A 16,278-nucleotide genomic window follows, 5' to 3' on the forward strand; every position below is an offset into this window, starting at 1 on the left:
ACCAGGGGTCCGGGATGGACAGAGGGGAGCTCGGGGAGCCCCCAGAGCCCAGCCGCGGATAGGCCCAGGCTGGCTCTGGGCAGACATGGTGGCCACATGATTGTGAGGAGGGGACCTGAGCCGCCAGTCTGCATTTACATCCCGGTTCTGCCACCCTGACTCCTCCCACCTTGCCATAGCACAGGAGGCTCTGGGGGTCTGGACCCCGGGCTGTGGGCAGCTACCCCACTGTGTGTGCCCTGTTGTGCACAGGTGCCCAGCAGGGGGCAGCACTCCAGGCTCCAGGCTGTGGCAGTTCTGCACCACTCAGCATCCTGCTCAGGAGTAGACAGTGAGGGATTCCTGCTTGACTTCTCGCCTTGGTCAGTTGAGCTCCTTCCAGAAATAGGCTGCAGGCTCCCTTGGGGCAGAGGCTGTCAGCAGAGGCCGCCAGCTCGCCCTGGGGAGAGCAGCCTCTTGGGGCCACCGCAAACACTACTCACTGTCACCCCGCGTCCCTTTTCTGCATGGTGCTCTGAAGCACTTACGAGGATCTTCCAATACCAAATTCCTAGCACCATGTTGAGACAGTGTGCCGTGACCCGTAGCAGTTTTTCCAGCACAGTCCCAGCCAGATGGTTGTCAGGGGGCCAGACGAGTCATTGTCCACAGGGTCGGGAGTTAGCGACTGAGGCATTGCTGGAAATGGAGCATGCTAGTTTGCCACTGACCTAGAAGTGGTTGTTTTACAGCCGGGCTTGGCTGCTGGTTTGATTTGACTCGCGTCCTACCTTTTCAGTACCAAGGGTTAGTGAGGGGACAATGGAAAAAGGCCAGCAAGTAGTATGGAGGTCAAGGCGCTGGATCCCACATGGCCTACTTCACCGACTTCTCGTTGGAGTCCTGGATCTGGTGGCTTGAAAATCAAGCCAGGCACTTGTGCATGCGTGCCTAAAATCCTGAGAGGAGAATGGAGAAGCGACTGTGGTGTAGCCTTCTCTCCCTGGGGAGGGAGTGATTTCTCACTTTTCCTCTCTCTCTGCCTCTGTCTGGTAACAACACATGCTCTATAAAAGAAACGTAAGAAGAAAAAAAAAACTAAAAAAACAAGTTGTTGAAGAAAAAAAATAGTAGTAAATTTTCTTTATAAGATCAGGCTCATCAGGTAGGCAGTGGCACAGCAATGGTGCAACTGGACCACTTAGAGGTCCTGGGTTCATATCCTGGGACCTTCCTGAGCGTGCTGGGCACGTGTTTGTAGGTCACGCTCCAGGCCGGCTCACACCAGGGTGGGGCGTGGGGCGTGGGGCGTGGAGGCTGTTGGGTTCTCTCTCTTTCTCCCCCTGAAGAAGTAGATAAGCTTTAGAGGGAAAAAAACGAACAGATCTTTGGTGCCTAAATTATACCAAAATGGTGTCAGAGCCCCTGGTGACTGTGAAGGAGACTCTTGGAACACTTGGCGAATGAAGTGGGAGGGTAAAAGGGAGAAAATGGCCCTGAGGAACCCAGAACGTGGCTCCCTCCCACCCTCTAATCGGAAGGGACTGCCACTCAAGGTTCTCTCACTCTCCCTGGAACAGAGACATTTAAATGAATAGGAAAGCGAAGACTCCGATGCGATTCAAAGCGATGCCGTGAAGGCACTTTCTAGGCTTAGTCACGTAAGCCATGAGAACCCACAGCAAACGGGATAGGAAAAGCTGCTTCGGGCGTGACCACGCACGGCTAAACCTGGCCTCTGTCTTGTTGGGATCATGGCTGTTAATGCTTGGTTTTATTTTTATTTTTTATTGTGATTTCTAGATTATTTGTAATTGCCATGCATCTTTTGGGAGTGAGGTACAGTGTGGCATTTCTTTGGTTTTTGAATTTGCCAGAGGGCACATATGCTCCTGGAGAGAGAGAGAAAGCTAGAGAGGGTGAAAAGTCACCCTCCATGGGATGCGGTCATGCTGCGATCCCTCCTTCTCCATCAATCCCTCCTAACAGAATTTGGGGTGCACACACACATGCCTCCAGCATGTTTTTTAAGCCACCTGGTCCAGGACTCAAACCACAGGGTTGGCTAATGGGATCCAGCCTCCTTAACCACAAGACCATAGTTGGCCCTCATGGATTTTCGAAGCATGCATACGGAGTGTAATAATCTAATCAAGGAGATAGACTTGTTCTTCTCATTCTGCAGATCCTTGGTTTTAAAGCATCCTGTCCTGGAAGGGGCCAGGCAGGAAATTCTCGCTGCTCCGCGGGCCAAGGGGTCTCTGTGACATCCATTCGATTCTGCCTTTGTGGTTCGAAACAACTACAGACAATACGTTTAAAAAGTGGATGGAACTATTCGAGCGCGATTTTATTTATGGACACCGAGTCTGGATTTGATGTCATTTTCATGGGCCCCAAAATAGTCTTACATTTTTTTCCTGTCATTTAAAAATGTAAAAACCATTCTTAGTTTGTGAGCTGTACCGTGACAGGCCATGAGCCGGGCTTGGCCCCAGAGTCATACTTCCCTGGCCCCGGCCTTAGAGTGTGCTTGTCAGAGTCAGGGCGGAGAGAGGGCTGCACGGCTGAGGCTGTCTCCGAAGGGCACAGAACTGCTTCAGGGACTGGGAGAAGCCCCAGAAAGGCAAAAGCAGCCTCTGGAGCCTCTGTAGGACTGGGGGTGCTTTTGGTGGCGAGTTCAAATATTGGTCTCTTTCCTCTCACCCCATCCCACTGACTTCCCCAATACCTAGCAAGAGTCTACGTGAAGCCTGTTACTCTCAACTATTATATCGCATGCCCTGGTTCCGGAAAGCCATTGATCCGGCTCTGCCATTTGCCTATGTATGTATATATTCATATACATATATATTTTTTCAAAGAAATTTTTGCTATAGGGCATGTGCGCTCACCAGAGAGACAGAGAAAGGCCGAGAAATCACTCCCTGGGGGAGATGGCCACGTCACAATCCTTTCTCCTTCATCCTCCTTTCGGGACTTTGGGCACACACGCACACATGCCTGGCATGATTATTAAGTCACTGGATCCAGGACTTGAACCATGATCAACTACATAGGAGTCCAACAACGTAACCATAATGCCATCTGCTGGTCCTCATACAGACATATATTTTAAAATTCATGATAGATAGCATGTGTGCATGCATGAGAGACAGAGAGAGAAGCAGCACCCTTGACAGAGTCTTGCCATGCCGCAATCCCCACACTTCCCTTTCCCCAGCCCCCAGGCCCATCAGGATCTTGGGCACACATGCACAGCCTGGTATGCTTTGGGGGCAACCTGGGGATCTGCACCTGGTCAGCCAGCTGGCTTCCGACCCTGCAGTTTGGTTCTCTGTAGACCATGTCACTAGGTTGAGCCTCCTTGCCATATATTAATATTTAACCCTGAAAACTAGGTATAAGACTTCAAGTTCTACAAAGCAAGTTCCTGCCTCTGTCTGCCAAGACCTCCAGGTTGACTTGAAAAGTTCATTCACTTAAGGAAGGAGACTGTATTAGATTCTGGTCTCCCCAGATCTCAGCCTCTTGGCTGGCTTTAGATGTGATTCTGAGGAGCTTTTCCAAGTCAGCTTTTTTCCTGAGTGTAAAATGAACTGACTTGAAGGTCTCTCACAAAAAAATTCCTCCCACATTCTCTCCTCTTCCTGGAAGCTCTTGAGTCAGCCAGAGAACAATGTGGAAGTACCGGGGCAGCTGGCCCTCCTGAGAGTGTGCGGAGTTGCCGTGCTTGAACTGCAGCAGGCAGTAGGATTCCCTGGAACAGGCTGACTCTAACAGGGGGCTGGGCACCCCGGGAGCCTCTGGCTCAGCAGATCTGGGTAGAGCTCGAGGGTTCACTCTGACAGGCTCCAGGTGGTGCAGAGGCCGCCGGTCCCCGCACCACACTGGCAGGGTCACCGCTCTACACTGCTCTGAACAGGAGGATGGGGGGTGCTCATTGTCATGGCCTTTGCTTCATCCAGAGGTTGTTACTGTGACCTGAGAATTAGTGCAGGGGCCAGATGGTGCCTCAGCAGTGAAATATCACACTCTGTGCCGCTCACCCCATGGGGAGGTTCTGGGTTCACGTCCAGAGACCTCCCTAGTACCCAGGGCCCATGATCTGGGGCGGGCCGAGTTGGCGGTGGACCTGGGGTCCTAATCCTGTTGGGGATGCTGTCTCTGTCTCTGTCTCTCTCTCTCTGACTCTCTTGTTCATGAAAAAAAAATAAATTTTGGGCTGGCTCCATGGCCTGGCAGATAAAGCAGCTGGATCCCACATGGCCCACCCCTCAGTTCAAGTCCTAGACCCAGCAGCTTGAGACACACACTGGGCACATATGCGTGCATACCCCAGTCCCAAAAGGAAGACGAGACGGACGAGAAGGGATTATGGGGTGACAGCTTCCCATGGGGGGGGGAACGATGGGACTTTCTTCTTCTCCCTCTCTCCCTCTGTCTTTGTCTCTCTAGTGAGCACATGAGCCCTCTGCCAAAAACTTTGAAAAGAAAGAAAGAAACATATAAACTTGAACAAAAAATTAGATCACTGAAGACGTAGTATAGCCTGGCCGCTGGCTTGTCCACGTGGGTATGTGTCCAGGACGACTGTGTTCTGAGTCAGTTAGTCATCAGGACTTGAAAATGAGTCTATAGGCGCTCTTAAGAAGGTAGGTGCGGGGCCAGCAGGTGGCTTGGTGGTTAGGATGTTGGATTCCCACATGGCTGACTGTGGTTTGAGTCCCAAACCTGGTAGCTTGCTTGCTCTCTCTCTCTCTCTCTCTCTCTCTCTCTCTCTCTCTCTTTCTCTCTGGTCAAATTGAAGAAGACAAAATAAAATAAAATAAATAATTCTTTAGGGGAAATAAAGCATGTAGGTGGGGGAGAGAAATCGGGGTGGTGAATCACTGGTCCCACTGGGGCAGGAAGGGCTGGACCTAGACCATTTATTTATGTGGGTAGTGTTTACCCTGTAAGGGAAATAATCCTGGCTGGAAGAAACTGCAGTCCTCAGGGGGCATGGCTGTAAGCCACAGCTACTCCCTTCTCCTCCAGGTTGTAGTTATCAATGAGGTGCTGTGAGGCCACTGAAAGCGGCACCCAGTCGTTTCTGTCCAAGTTGGGGGATTTGCTATTTTGTAAATTTGTTAGAGGGTGCATGCACTTGCCAGAGACAGAGACAGAATGCACCTCCCCTAGGAGATGGTCACACATCCCTTCTCCTCCATTTCTCCTTTCAGGATTTTGGGCACACATGTACATGTGTCTGGAATGTTTTTCAAGCCACTGATCCAGACTCAAACTGCACAGTCCCTCATGTGGTCTCCAGCACCTTCACCATGCCACCGGCTAGTGGCATACTTTTGAAATGTCCTCAGTAGAGTCATTCAGCTTTTTGCTTGTTTGGGCTTTTCAATGAATAAAACTTTGACCTCTGCACTGTCCCACGAAGAACAGAGAACAGACAGAGGGCTTGCTCGAGTTGCTAGGTGCACTCCCAGGAACAGCTACTAGCACAGGGACAGCCATCCTGTTCCCGTGGTAGAACCGCTAATGACCAAAGGAGTGACATGGAGTCCTGGGAGCTGCGTCCCCACCGCTGCTCTGGGATACAATTGCATCTTGATCCTCTCTCCTGCAGGAGAGAAAGTGGGTAGGACTCGCAGGTGGGCTGATAAGGAAATAAAAATAAGGGTGAGGCTTGAGGACATCTGCACCTTCTTCCATAGGCTGAAAGAATGAGAGCGACACTGTCAGATGAGTAGGAGCTGCTGGCTCACATACGGGGCTTGCAACATAAGGAACCAGTGAGTCTCCGCTCCGTACCTTCGTCCCTGGGTTTCGGGAGCTGGAAACACATCACTGAGGATACTGGACTGTGAGGTCATCTCATGGGCTGCGTCAGACGAGTGGGCCACACCCGTGTCCGCTGCCCCTCTTGTTTTGAGGATTCAGTAGGAGTGCGGCCACCGTGAGCAGGCGGTGGAGTTAAGGGCAGTCTCACAATTGGGAAGTGCCACAGCTCAGGGGAAGAGGGGAGGATCTTCCACAAAGACTCGAGGAGGGAAGCCTCGTCCCCCCCAGGATGCATAGCTTGGGAGCTGCCCCAACCCCCACAGGCTGCTATAAGCAACTGTCACTGGAGAGAGGTTTCGTGTCATCAGTTACTATGTGGGGATATGAAACAGCAAGCACGAGCCCATCAGGAAATTTGGGTTCCACATCAGACCTAAGACTGGGAAGCTCACAAAATGTACTTACATAAGAAGGGCCATTGAAAGTTCTCAAACTAGAGCTGGCCCCATTGCCTAGTGGCTAAGGGACCCAGATCCCACATGGCAGACTATGGTTTGAATCTCAGACCCAGCAGCTAGAAAAACACACCAGGTGTGTGTGTGTGTGTGTGTGTGTGTGTGTGTGTGTGTGTGCCTCAAATACTGAGAATGAAGAAATGGAGAAGGGATTGTAGTATGACCATACCCTATTCAGAGGTACTTTCTTACTCTTACTCACTCTCTCTCTCTCTCTCTCTCTCTCTCTCTCTCATCTCTCTTGTGAGCACATGGAGCCTCTGGCAACTAAAAAGCAAATTACCAAATTAAGTATTTAAAACTTTCACAACCTGCCTTGAGTGACAAGATCTTATTGTAGCCCTCTCAGGACATGTCAGAGGTATATGTGTGCATTTGAGATGTTCTTGGGAAAATAAGCCTTTTTTCCACTCAATCAACACATACACGTGGGTTTCCTGTGGCTGCTGTAACAAAAGTTCCATCAACTGGGCGTTTAAAGCAACGGACCTGTATCTCTCACTGCCCTGCAGACTGCAAGTGCAAGTCAAGGTGGCAGTGGTCCGATTGTTCTGGTCCTTTGGTTACAGCTCTCTCTCGAGGCTCCAGGGAGGATTCTGGCCATGCCTTTCCCAATTTCTGGCATCGCAGGCAGTCCCTGGTATTCCGTGGCTTATAGACACGTGGCTCCAATCTCTACCTCCACTGTCATCTCTCTGCGTGTCCGTCTCTGTCTCTTCTCCTCTTCTCATAAAGACATCATTTACACAGGACGAAGGGTCTGCCCTGCTCAGTGTAACCTCACCCTAACTGACGACATCTGGTTACATCTGTTGAGCCTATTTCCAATAAGGTCACATTCTGAAATTCTGGAAAAGACATGATTTGGGGGGGGGGCATTATTTTAAGATTTTTTTGTTTGTTTGTTTTTGGGGTTTTGTTTTACCGAAGGGTGCATGTGCTCACCAGAAAGAAACAGAGACAGAGAGCTGAAGAGAGAGAAAGCAACTCCCCTATGGGGTGAGGTGACATTGTAATTCCTTCTCCTCCATTTTTCCATCCTGTTTGGATTTGGGGCACACACACACTCACGCCCAGCTGTTTTTCAAACACCAAGCCAGGACTCAAATAACAGTCATCCGTGTAGGACCCAGTGCCCTTAATCACCAAGCCCAGGACAGCCCCGGGGGATACCATTTAAACCCCCAAACTGGTACAGGAAAAATATCCTCCCTAAAATATGTACATCACTCATATATGACCTGCGTAGAAACAGTCGAGAGCACGCCATCACAGCCCGCATCCTGAGCTTCCGGGCTACGCTTGATGACCTGAGCCTTCGGCCAGCAGAAGAGGGTTTCCTGATCAGATTTATATAACCTGAATATCAGTTTGGCCAATATATATATATATATGTATTCTGCACCCAGCTTTGTAGCCTAACTTCATACCTAATATGCCCCATAGATCATTTTCTTTCTCTAGTCATGAGTTATTATGTAAGGGTAAAAAAATCTAGAACTCACAAGTTCACAAAATGTAGTTATATAGGAAGGCTCATTAGAAGTTGTAAAAGGGTCTTTAACAGAATGGTCTCCAAAGTGAATCACCCAAAGGACCAGAAGATTGGTTCCTTTTATTTTGGCCACACACCTGTGCTTCAGCCTCATTTTCTCTTGGGACAATATAGGCACCACCAGGGCCGATGCTAACACACCAGCCTCGCCGCCTGGGTGTGTCACTGACTCTGAAAGAGGGCGTTGCCGGGAGGCTGAGAACTGCTTCCCTCTCTTCTTCCTGTCTCCTTCTCGAGCTGCTCAGGAAGCGTCTCTCCTCTCCTTAACCTGGGAGTATGTTTGTCCATTCGCTCTCAGCAGCCATGCGTTTAAAGTTAGCCTACTCTAAGGCCTGAATGAAGAGTGTTCCGGAATAAAAAGGTCCAGGTATAGGCAAAGAAAGGACCTTGGAGAGCAGGGGTCGCCAACCTTACACGCGAGCAAGCCATCTCACTGAGTGCCTATCCTTCCCTAGGCCTGCCCCCGGATCTCTCTGTTTACCTAACAGCTTAGATAAATCAGCTGTGGAGACTGTCTGGCCCAGACAGCCTTGCCCTGCAGTGGAGAACAGGTTGTGAATAAGCACCCTCTGAGCGCATCCAAGGTGGGCGGGCAGGCCCACTGACACCCTTTCTTTCTAAGGGAGAGTAGACTTGGTGACCAGAGATTCTCGTCTCTGCTTATGGGAATATGATACTAAAAGTTATAGGTGACTTATAAAACCATCAGGGAACATCCCCTTCAGCCTGTAATTTTATTTTATTTTATTTATTTATTTGAGAGGTTTTTGCTATAGGGTGCATGCACTCGCCAGAAAGAAAGAGGGAGACAGAGAGATAGAAAGCAAGAGATCCCCCCCGGGGGGATAGCCATGCCGCGATCCCTTCTCCTACAGTCTCCTCTCAGGATTGGACACTCACCTGTGCCCGGTGTGAGTTTAAGCCACCGGGTCCAGGACTCGAACCACACTGGACTATGTGGGAGTCTAGTGACATAGCCATTACGCCAACTGCTGGTCCCTATTGTATTTATTTTTATTTGTGTTTTACTATGGGCACATGCACTCACCAGAAAGAAAGGGAGAGAGGAGGAGAGAGGAGGAAAGGGAGGAAGCGCTCCCCAAGGGAGATGGCCATGCTGCAAGCCCTTCCTCTCCATTCTGCTCTTGGGATTCGGAGCACTTAGACTCACACGCCTGAAGTGTTTTCCAAACTGTGTGTCCAGGACAGTCAGCCACGTGGGATCCAGGGCCTTAACCACCATGCCACCAGTTGGCCTTTATTTTATTTTTTAATTGTATTTATTTATTTTTTATTCCATGAGAGACAGAGAGACAGACACAGAGACGGATGTGGACAAGTCTGAGGAAGTGCTGCTCTGTCTCCCACTCCTACAACTTCAGAAATGCCATCCCTACACCCAGCTGCCTTGGCACAGGTGGTAGGCCCCTCTGCATCAGGCTAGGACCATACGGAGGACCTTGGTTCAGATCTCGGACCAACCTAAGACAGGTCGGTCACGACAGCATATGCTGTGATTCTCTTAGGTCATCGGAAAAGTCATGATGCATTTTTGCATAGAAGAGCATAGAAAAATATGTCATGACTTTTCCGACCACCCAATAGTGAACCGAGAGGCTGAGGCAGATGATCGCGATGTGACACAATGTCTTCCAAAATACCTATCTCTAGCTCTCCTTTTTTTCTCTTTCTCTCCCTCCCTTTCTCTCTCTCACATATAACAAATATTGTCCCTAAAACATCACATGATGCTTTATTCCCTTAATTCGACTCTCGGCGATGACATGAAAGTGTTCTCTCCATCCGAAGGTGAGGGCTTGTCTCTTAGACCTCAGCAAAACCCTCGTTCCTTCCAGCTTCCTCAGTCCTGCAAGAAGAGCCCTCTCCAGGCCCTTCCCGTCGCTAAGGAAGCTATGCACTTCTAGGAAGTAGAACACCGAGGTTACGGTTTCCATCCCCGAGAGGCTTAGAATATGGAACTTGCTTCTTCTAGACAGCAGGAAGTACTCACATCACATCAGTGGAGAGATTTCATGAGGAAGCGGGGCTAGTGGGGTCTGTTTCTCATTTGTCCCTGCTTCCCCGTCTGCTCTCACCACCCCCGATCACGAATCATAGAGATGTGTACTATGCAGGGGCCAGCCAGCAGCCTGCTAGTTGGGGCGTCTGGATCCCACATTGCCAACTACACAGCATCGCCATCACCTGGGGGGTTCCTGCAGACCCTCAGGGGCACAGAAAGCCGACCTTCTCCGACAGCAGTGCTCATTTCCACCAGCTGCTCTGAGCAGGCGACTCTGCCGCCACGCTGCCTGGGGTGATCATTCCAGGGCGTCAAGCTTGATGTTTGTGCTCCAGGGCCCTGGGACCTTGATTGACTTGCCAACTGGGATGAAGAATCAGCGAGTCTGGGTGAGGGGCCAGCCAGTCTGTTCTCGGCCCTTGTGATTCTGCAGCACGCTGCAGTTCGAGGTCCTCTGCTGAGGGCCCTTGGTCACTAACAGAGGCAGGGCCTGCTCAGGGAGCTCTGGGACCCAGAGCTCTGAAATGAGGGCAGTCAGGGCTGTCGACCAGAAGGAGGTGAAGCCTGGAAAAGGCCAAAGCCTAGGACAGTCATGGGCAGCGGCTTGGAGACAGCAGATGAGGAGACCCAGACAGGGCCATCCTGGCAGAATGGTTGCTATCCTACCTCCCCGACTTTTGGCATTGTGTGCAGTGAACATGTGGGTGTGGTGGGGAAGGGGCTGGAAGGAGGGCAGCTGGTTAGCAGGAAATGGTTGAAGGCCTTCTGTGTACCGGCCACCTGTGAGCATTCGACGTTTCAGCTCTTTCATCCTCACAAATACCCAGCGACCCCTGAGTGGTGGAGAACACCCTAACTCACGTAGATTCTATCCTGATGGGCAGAGGACATGATTTGGGCTTGATTCTCTGAGCCACTGCAGGTGATGATGGCCCGAGGCATTCACGAAGGGAGAACACGGATGCCAGGCCTAGTCCTGAGAAGAGGCCTAGCCTCCTGAGAAGAGGCCCGGCCTCCAGCTCTGGCTGGAGGCTGGAGTTGCTGGTGACTGGAGCCTCTGACTGTCAGGAGAAGTCACAGCGCCCAGATATAGACACAGCGAAAAGGATTGTGATTCTTGACGTTAATATCAATGTTTTGTTTGCCTTTTAGGGATGTCCAAGTCATGGGTGAGTGTCCTTCTTCCTTTCCTTCACATTTCCTCACTGGGGACATTGAAGCTGTTTCACTCAGAGGACTCACGGCTGTTCTTCAGTCCCTTCTCAAATACATCTGGCACGTCTGACACCCAGACGCCTTCTCTGCAGGAAGTGCTGGGCGCAGGCCTCTCAGATGCTTTATTTCATGCCGTCTCGGTGTGGGGCGACTACTGGAAGGGAACGAAAAGGTTTTCATTCCAGACTCTTCCTCTGGATGGTCCCTGACCCAGAACTAAGTACACACTGGCCACTTTTCAGGCCACTGGCATGAGCTTGTGAGCAGGGATTGGTGGGGGCATCTCTGATCCTGTACTGTCGTTCTCTTTTGTTTTTAATTTTATGTATTGTTATCATAATCTTTTTAATTTTTTTAATTTTATATATATATATGTTTTGAGAGGTTTTTGCTATAGGGTGTCTGCCCTCGCCAGAAAGACAGAGAGAGACAGAGAGACAGAAAGTGAGAAATCCCCCCCCAGGGGGAATGGCCACACCACAGTCCCTTCTCCATTCTCCTCTCGGGATCTTGGGCACGCACGCACACGCGCCCGGCATGAGTTTTAAGCCACCGGGTCCGGGACGCGAACCGCGGTTGACTACGTGGGAGTCCAGCGGCATAGCCCTTACGCTAACTGCCGGTCCCAATCATCTTTTTTATATTACATTGAATCACATGTATCTTTACAGTGTATTACATTCCTTTTCCCAGCACGATTCTCGTGCATATCAGGCAAGACAAAGACATTACTATCCACATCATCATCAGATAGCTCTTCATCATTTTTGTCAGATTCTCATTAATAGTATTCTTATTATTTTTTAACATATTCCATCACTATATATCATTCACTGTCGTTCTTTTCATCAGAGTTGCTTCGGATATCCGCTGAGCATCTTCTTCATCGTGGTCAACGAGTTCTGTGAGAGGTTCTCCTACTATGGGATGAGAGGTGAGTGTTGTGTGGCTTCTCACCCTTCACCAGCGAGGAAGCCCCAGTCGCGTGGCCTGTCCTAACATTCCTCTTCCTCCTCTTCCCCCTGCCCTCTGCGGGAAGCACTCCTGGTTCTGTACTTCAGAAACTTCATTGGCTGGGATGACAACCTGTCCACGGCCATCTACCACACGTTCGTGGCACTGTGCTACCTGACGCCGATTCTCGGGGCCCTCATCGCCGACTCATGGCTGGGCAAGTTCAAGTGAGTGGCTGGAGCTTGGGGCAAACAAGCCGAGGAGCAGATGACAGCATCGTGGTGGAGGTGGGGGAGAGGCAGGAGCATAACGCAGAGGGAGCCTCGCAGCTTGTTCCGCAAGAGTCTGGTCCCTAGAGCCCAGGGTGGTGCCAGCACGTGTCCTGCAAAGGCTGGGAGCGTTCCTAAGTCTTTATCTCATCTTGAAAGAGTAGCCAGGAACCTATCAGTCGTTAATGATATGGGAGCCATAGAGTTGAGGACTAAGACAAAGAACTCCTCAGTGCCCTTCTCAGTGCTGAGGGGCTCCTGCGGCTCAGAGGACAAAGATGGGAAGTGGCATGAGGTCCCAGGAGAGCATCGCCCAGCCCTGCAGAAAGAGTTCCAGGAGTGCATCTCCTGGGGAGGGAGAGCATCAGGAAACATTTCCTAGGACTTAAGGAGAAGGAAATAGAGGCTCTCCCAGGCAACGGAATGACACGAGCCGAAGAAGTCTACTCCCATCTTAAAGAGCTCTGTGAAAATTGTCAGTGGTCAGGCCAGCCCCTAGCCTAGTGGCTAAGGGAGCCAGATCCCATATGGCTGACGGCACTGGTCTGAATCTCAGCCCTGGAGGCTTGAAAACCATGCCAGGCACTTGTGGGTGCATGCCCTAAATCCCAGCAGAATGGAGAAATGGAGAAGAAAGTATTCCAGCGAGACTGTGCCCCATAGTGGTGGGGGAGTGCTTTCTCCTGCTCCCTCTCTCTCTGTTTTTCTGTTTCTGTCTCTGGTGAGCACATGTACCCTCTGGCACTCAAAAACAAAAACAAAAACAAAAACAAAAAAAGAAAAGAAAAGAAAAGAAATAACCAGTGATCCACTCCTGGCCAAATCTTGTTACTAATCACAAGATGAGTCACTTTTACTGTTTAAAGATGTATATACTAATTTCCACAACTAAGTAAAATAAAACCTAGGCCTTTCTAGTCACTGAAAAATCTAGTAGATCTTTCCCCTTCTCTTGGTCTTCTAGCCAAAACTTTGCCTGTATTTTTATGCCATGTGCCTTTCTGTGGGCTACCAGATGTACTTGAGTTTGAGAAGCAAGTATATTCACACCCAGGCTCTTGGAAGTTTTGTAGGAGGGGATATTACAGGATGAGGACAGCTATTGGCACCACTAACTTGGAGTCTCCTGACCCTCTAACACACAGGACGATCGTGTCGCTATCCATTGTCTACACAATTGGGCAAGTAGTCACGGCAATAAGCTCCATTAATGACTTGACAGACCACAACCATGACGGAACCCCTGACAACCTTCCTACACACGTGTGAGTAGATGCGAACTGCGGCCCTGCCCCCAGCCACCCACTGGTTGCTTAGTTGGTCCTTGAACTTTGCTGTGAGAATAAGGAGGTTTTGGGGATCAGCAGTTAGCGTAATGGCTATGTCACTGGACTCCCATGTAGTTGACCACGGTTCGAGTCCCAGACCCAGTGGCTTAAACTCACGCCGGGCGCGTGTGCATGCGTGCGTGCCCAAGATCCTGAGAGGAGAATGGAGGAGAAGGGATTGTGGCGTGGCCATCCCCCCTGGGGGGTGATTTCTCACTTTCTGTCTCTCTGTCTCTCTCTGTCTTTCTGTCAAGCGCATGAGCCCTATAGCAAAAACCTCTCCAAAAAAGCAACAAAAACAAAACAAATGAACAAAAAGAATAAGGAGGTTTTCTCGGCTTGTCAGCCATGTGGAGAAGGCCACTGAATGGACTGAGAGTTGGGGTGTCAGAATGTCACCACCCTAAATGGGGTCTGCAGACCTTGCTGACTTCTAGGCTCGGCTGCCTTGGGCCGTCACATCCCCCACGATGTATAGTCAGTGGTAGGGTGTTCCTGTTAGCTTTGATCCTTCCCAACTGGGTTGGGATCCTAAACACCACTGGATTTCTCAGGACTTTGCTACCTTTGATTTTCTGTCTTGGACCCATGTCTGCTTATTTTTCAGTAGTTCAGTTTCATAAATACCAGTTGTAGCCCTCTGTGCCGGGCTGTCCACGGCAGGAGTCTTTGATGAATACTCCTCTGCAGAGTCAGCTTCCCTTCGCTGTCTGCCCTAGGAGACCAGTTGTAAAGACGGAGCCTCCTGTTCTTGTGCCTCAGTTCCCGGACCTATGAGTATGCCATACTATGGGCTGGGACGGTATCACTGAAACTCAGACTGGTATCCTCAGTTCCCGCATTTTTGGTTTACGAGTTGATCAGATCATAGTCCTGGCTGGGTCCCTTCAAGTAACACCCTCGGGGCCCAGAGGAGGCCAAGTCAGTGGGGGGAAGTGGCTGTGAGCACAGACTGCTGGAATTTGACCCCATCTTTCCTGCAGAGCTGATTTCTGACCTTCGGCAAGTTTCCTTCCCCGTGCTTTAGTGTTCAATCTGTGATATCGATTAAGAATGTGGACTTTGGAGCCAGGCTGGCTTCAAATTCAAGCTGTGCTCCTTTCTCACTGTGTGATCTTGAACCCACTTCTTTCCCTCTCTGCCTCGGTTTTCTCGTTTTGTGACAGTACCTACCTCATCGGGGACTGCTGTGGGTTGGTCCAGGTCGAGCACCCAGAACACTACCTGGCAAGCAGTGGGTACTTGAGAAATCTCAGGTCCTTTCATGTTTGCTGTCACAGAGGAGGTGTTGGAACACACCTGGAATTCTCACCTGAGTGGATAGCGTAGAATATTCAGTTGCCTGTAGTTTTGTTGCTTTTTAAAATGTTTAGAGTGACAACATTAAATACAAGTTGTATTAAGAGGCAAGAATAAAGAAGTTATTTGGCCAGTGAATTCAGAGAGATTGATGCGGGAAACATAATTTTTAATGGATTCTTTCTCCATGCACTATCTCCCTTGGCTTTTTCTGTCTGATAAAATTTGTTTGGTATTTTCACTTGTTTTGTTTTTCCCATAGAGTGCGTGTGCTTGCCAGAGAGAGACAGAGAAAGAGAGAGGGAAAGTAAGAAATCACCCCCTGGGAGGAATAGCCACACTGCAATCCCTTCTCCTCCAGTCTCTTCTCTGGGTTTTGGGCACACATGCACATGCAAACAGTGTGATTTTCAGGCCACCAGGTCCAGGACTTGAACCATGGTTGGCCATTTTGGAATCCAGCACTTTAACCATCATGCCACCTGCTGGTCCCTAATATTTTTTATTATTTTATTTTACTTTACTTATTTTTTTTAATTTGACCAGAAAGGGATAGAGCGAGAGTGAGAGAGGGGGAAAGTGAGAAAGCAAGCCACCAGGTCTAAGACCCAAACCATGGTTGACCATGAAGCAGTCCAGTGACTTTAACCAACACACCACCTGCCTACCCTGGTCTCTAGTATTTTTAAGCAACATTAGCAACAAAGAAAATATGGGATATACATTTATAAAATCTGAAATTTGTAGTATCTAACTGTAAATTCAATAAAACTACAAAATGAGGATTGATAAGTGCCATGAATTTTTTCCTTCGATTCTGGTAGCAAACACAAATAACTCAGAGATGCAAACACATTTTTAAAAATAACTTTAATTCTACCATCTAACAATGTATTAGGTCACCGGGAAGGTCATGACCGGGAAGGTCATGATGTGTTTTTCTATGTTTTCACTATGCAAAAATGCGTCATGACTCTCCTGATGACTCAGTGTTTCTACCTACATAACAATCAGTCTTTTTTATTCTATTTCTTTCCAGTCCTCTGTGCTTTGTAAACAAATTAAGGCCCTTCTACAAAGCCTGATGTTCTACCTTGCAATGAACTCATTTCTAACGTCATTTAATGACTCTTATGAATCCATCATAATTATGTAAGACACCATGTTTATATTTGTTCAATTAACATTTCATTTACTGGAAATGATAAGGCTATTAAAAACCCTCCACACAAAGGTCTTTGTTCAGATGGCAGGCCGTTGCTTTCTAGATGATAAACTATTGGACAGAGGTAGGAATGTGAAGGCCCATGAGTTCAAGTTTTCATTCAACTATCAGACTGCTTTCCTGTGAGTTATCTTC

At 49.3% G+C, this 16,278-nt stretch overlaps 1 protein-coding gene across 2 annotated transcripts in view; it reads left to right on the forward strand.

Annotated features, from left to right (window-relative positions):
* SLC15A1 (solute carrier family 15 member 1) overlaps window positions 1-16,278 on the forward strand; it is a 52,364-nt gene that overhangs the window by 4,430 nt on the left and 31,656 nt on the right. For both annotated transcript variants that reach the window (XM_027776305.1, XM_006141534.3), the window contains 4 exons: window positions 11,006-11,022; window positions 11,921-12,002; window positions 12,108-12,249; window positions 13,437-13,556. In XM_027776305.1, coding sequence (XP_027632106.1) covers window positions 11,006-11,022; window positions 11,921-12,002; window positions 12,108-12,249; window positions 13,437-13,556 — 361 coding nt within the window. The remainder of the gene's footprint in view (window positions 1-11,005; window positions 11,023-11,920; window positions 12,003-12,107; window positions 12,250-13,436; window positions 13,557-16,278) is intronic.

The sequence above is a fragment of the Tupaia chinensis genome, unplaced genomic scaffold (genome assembly GCF_000334495.1).
Source record: "Tupaia chinensis unplaced genomic scaffold, TupChi_1.0 Scaffold000057_1, whole genome shotgun sequence".
Classification (NCBI taxonomy): domain Eukaryota; kingdom Metazoa; phylum Chordata; class Mammalia; order Scandentia; family Tupaiidae; genus Tupaia; species Tupaia belangeri.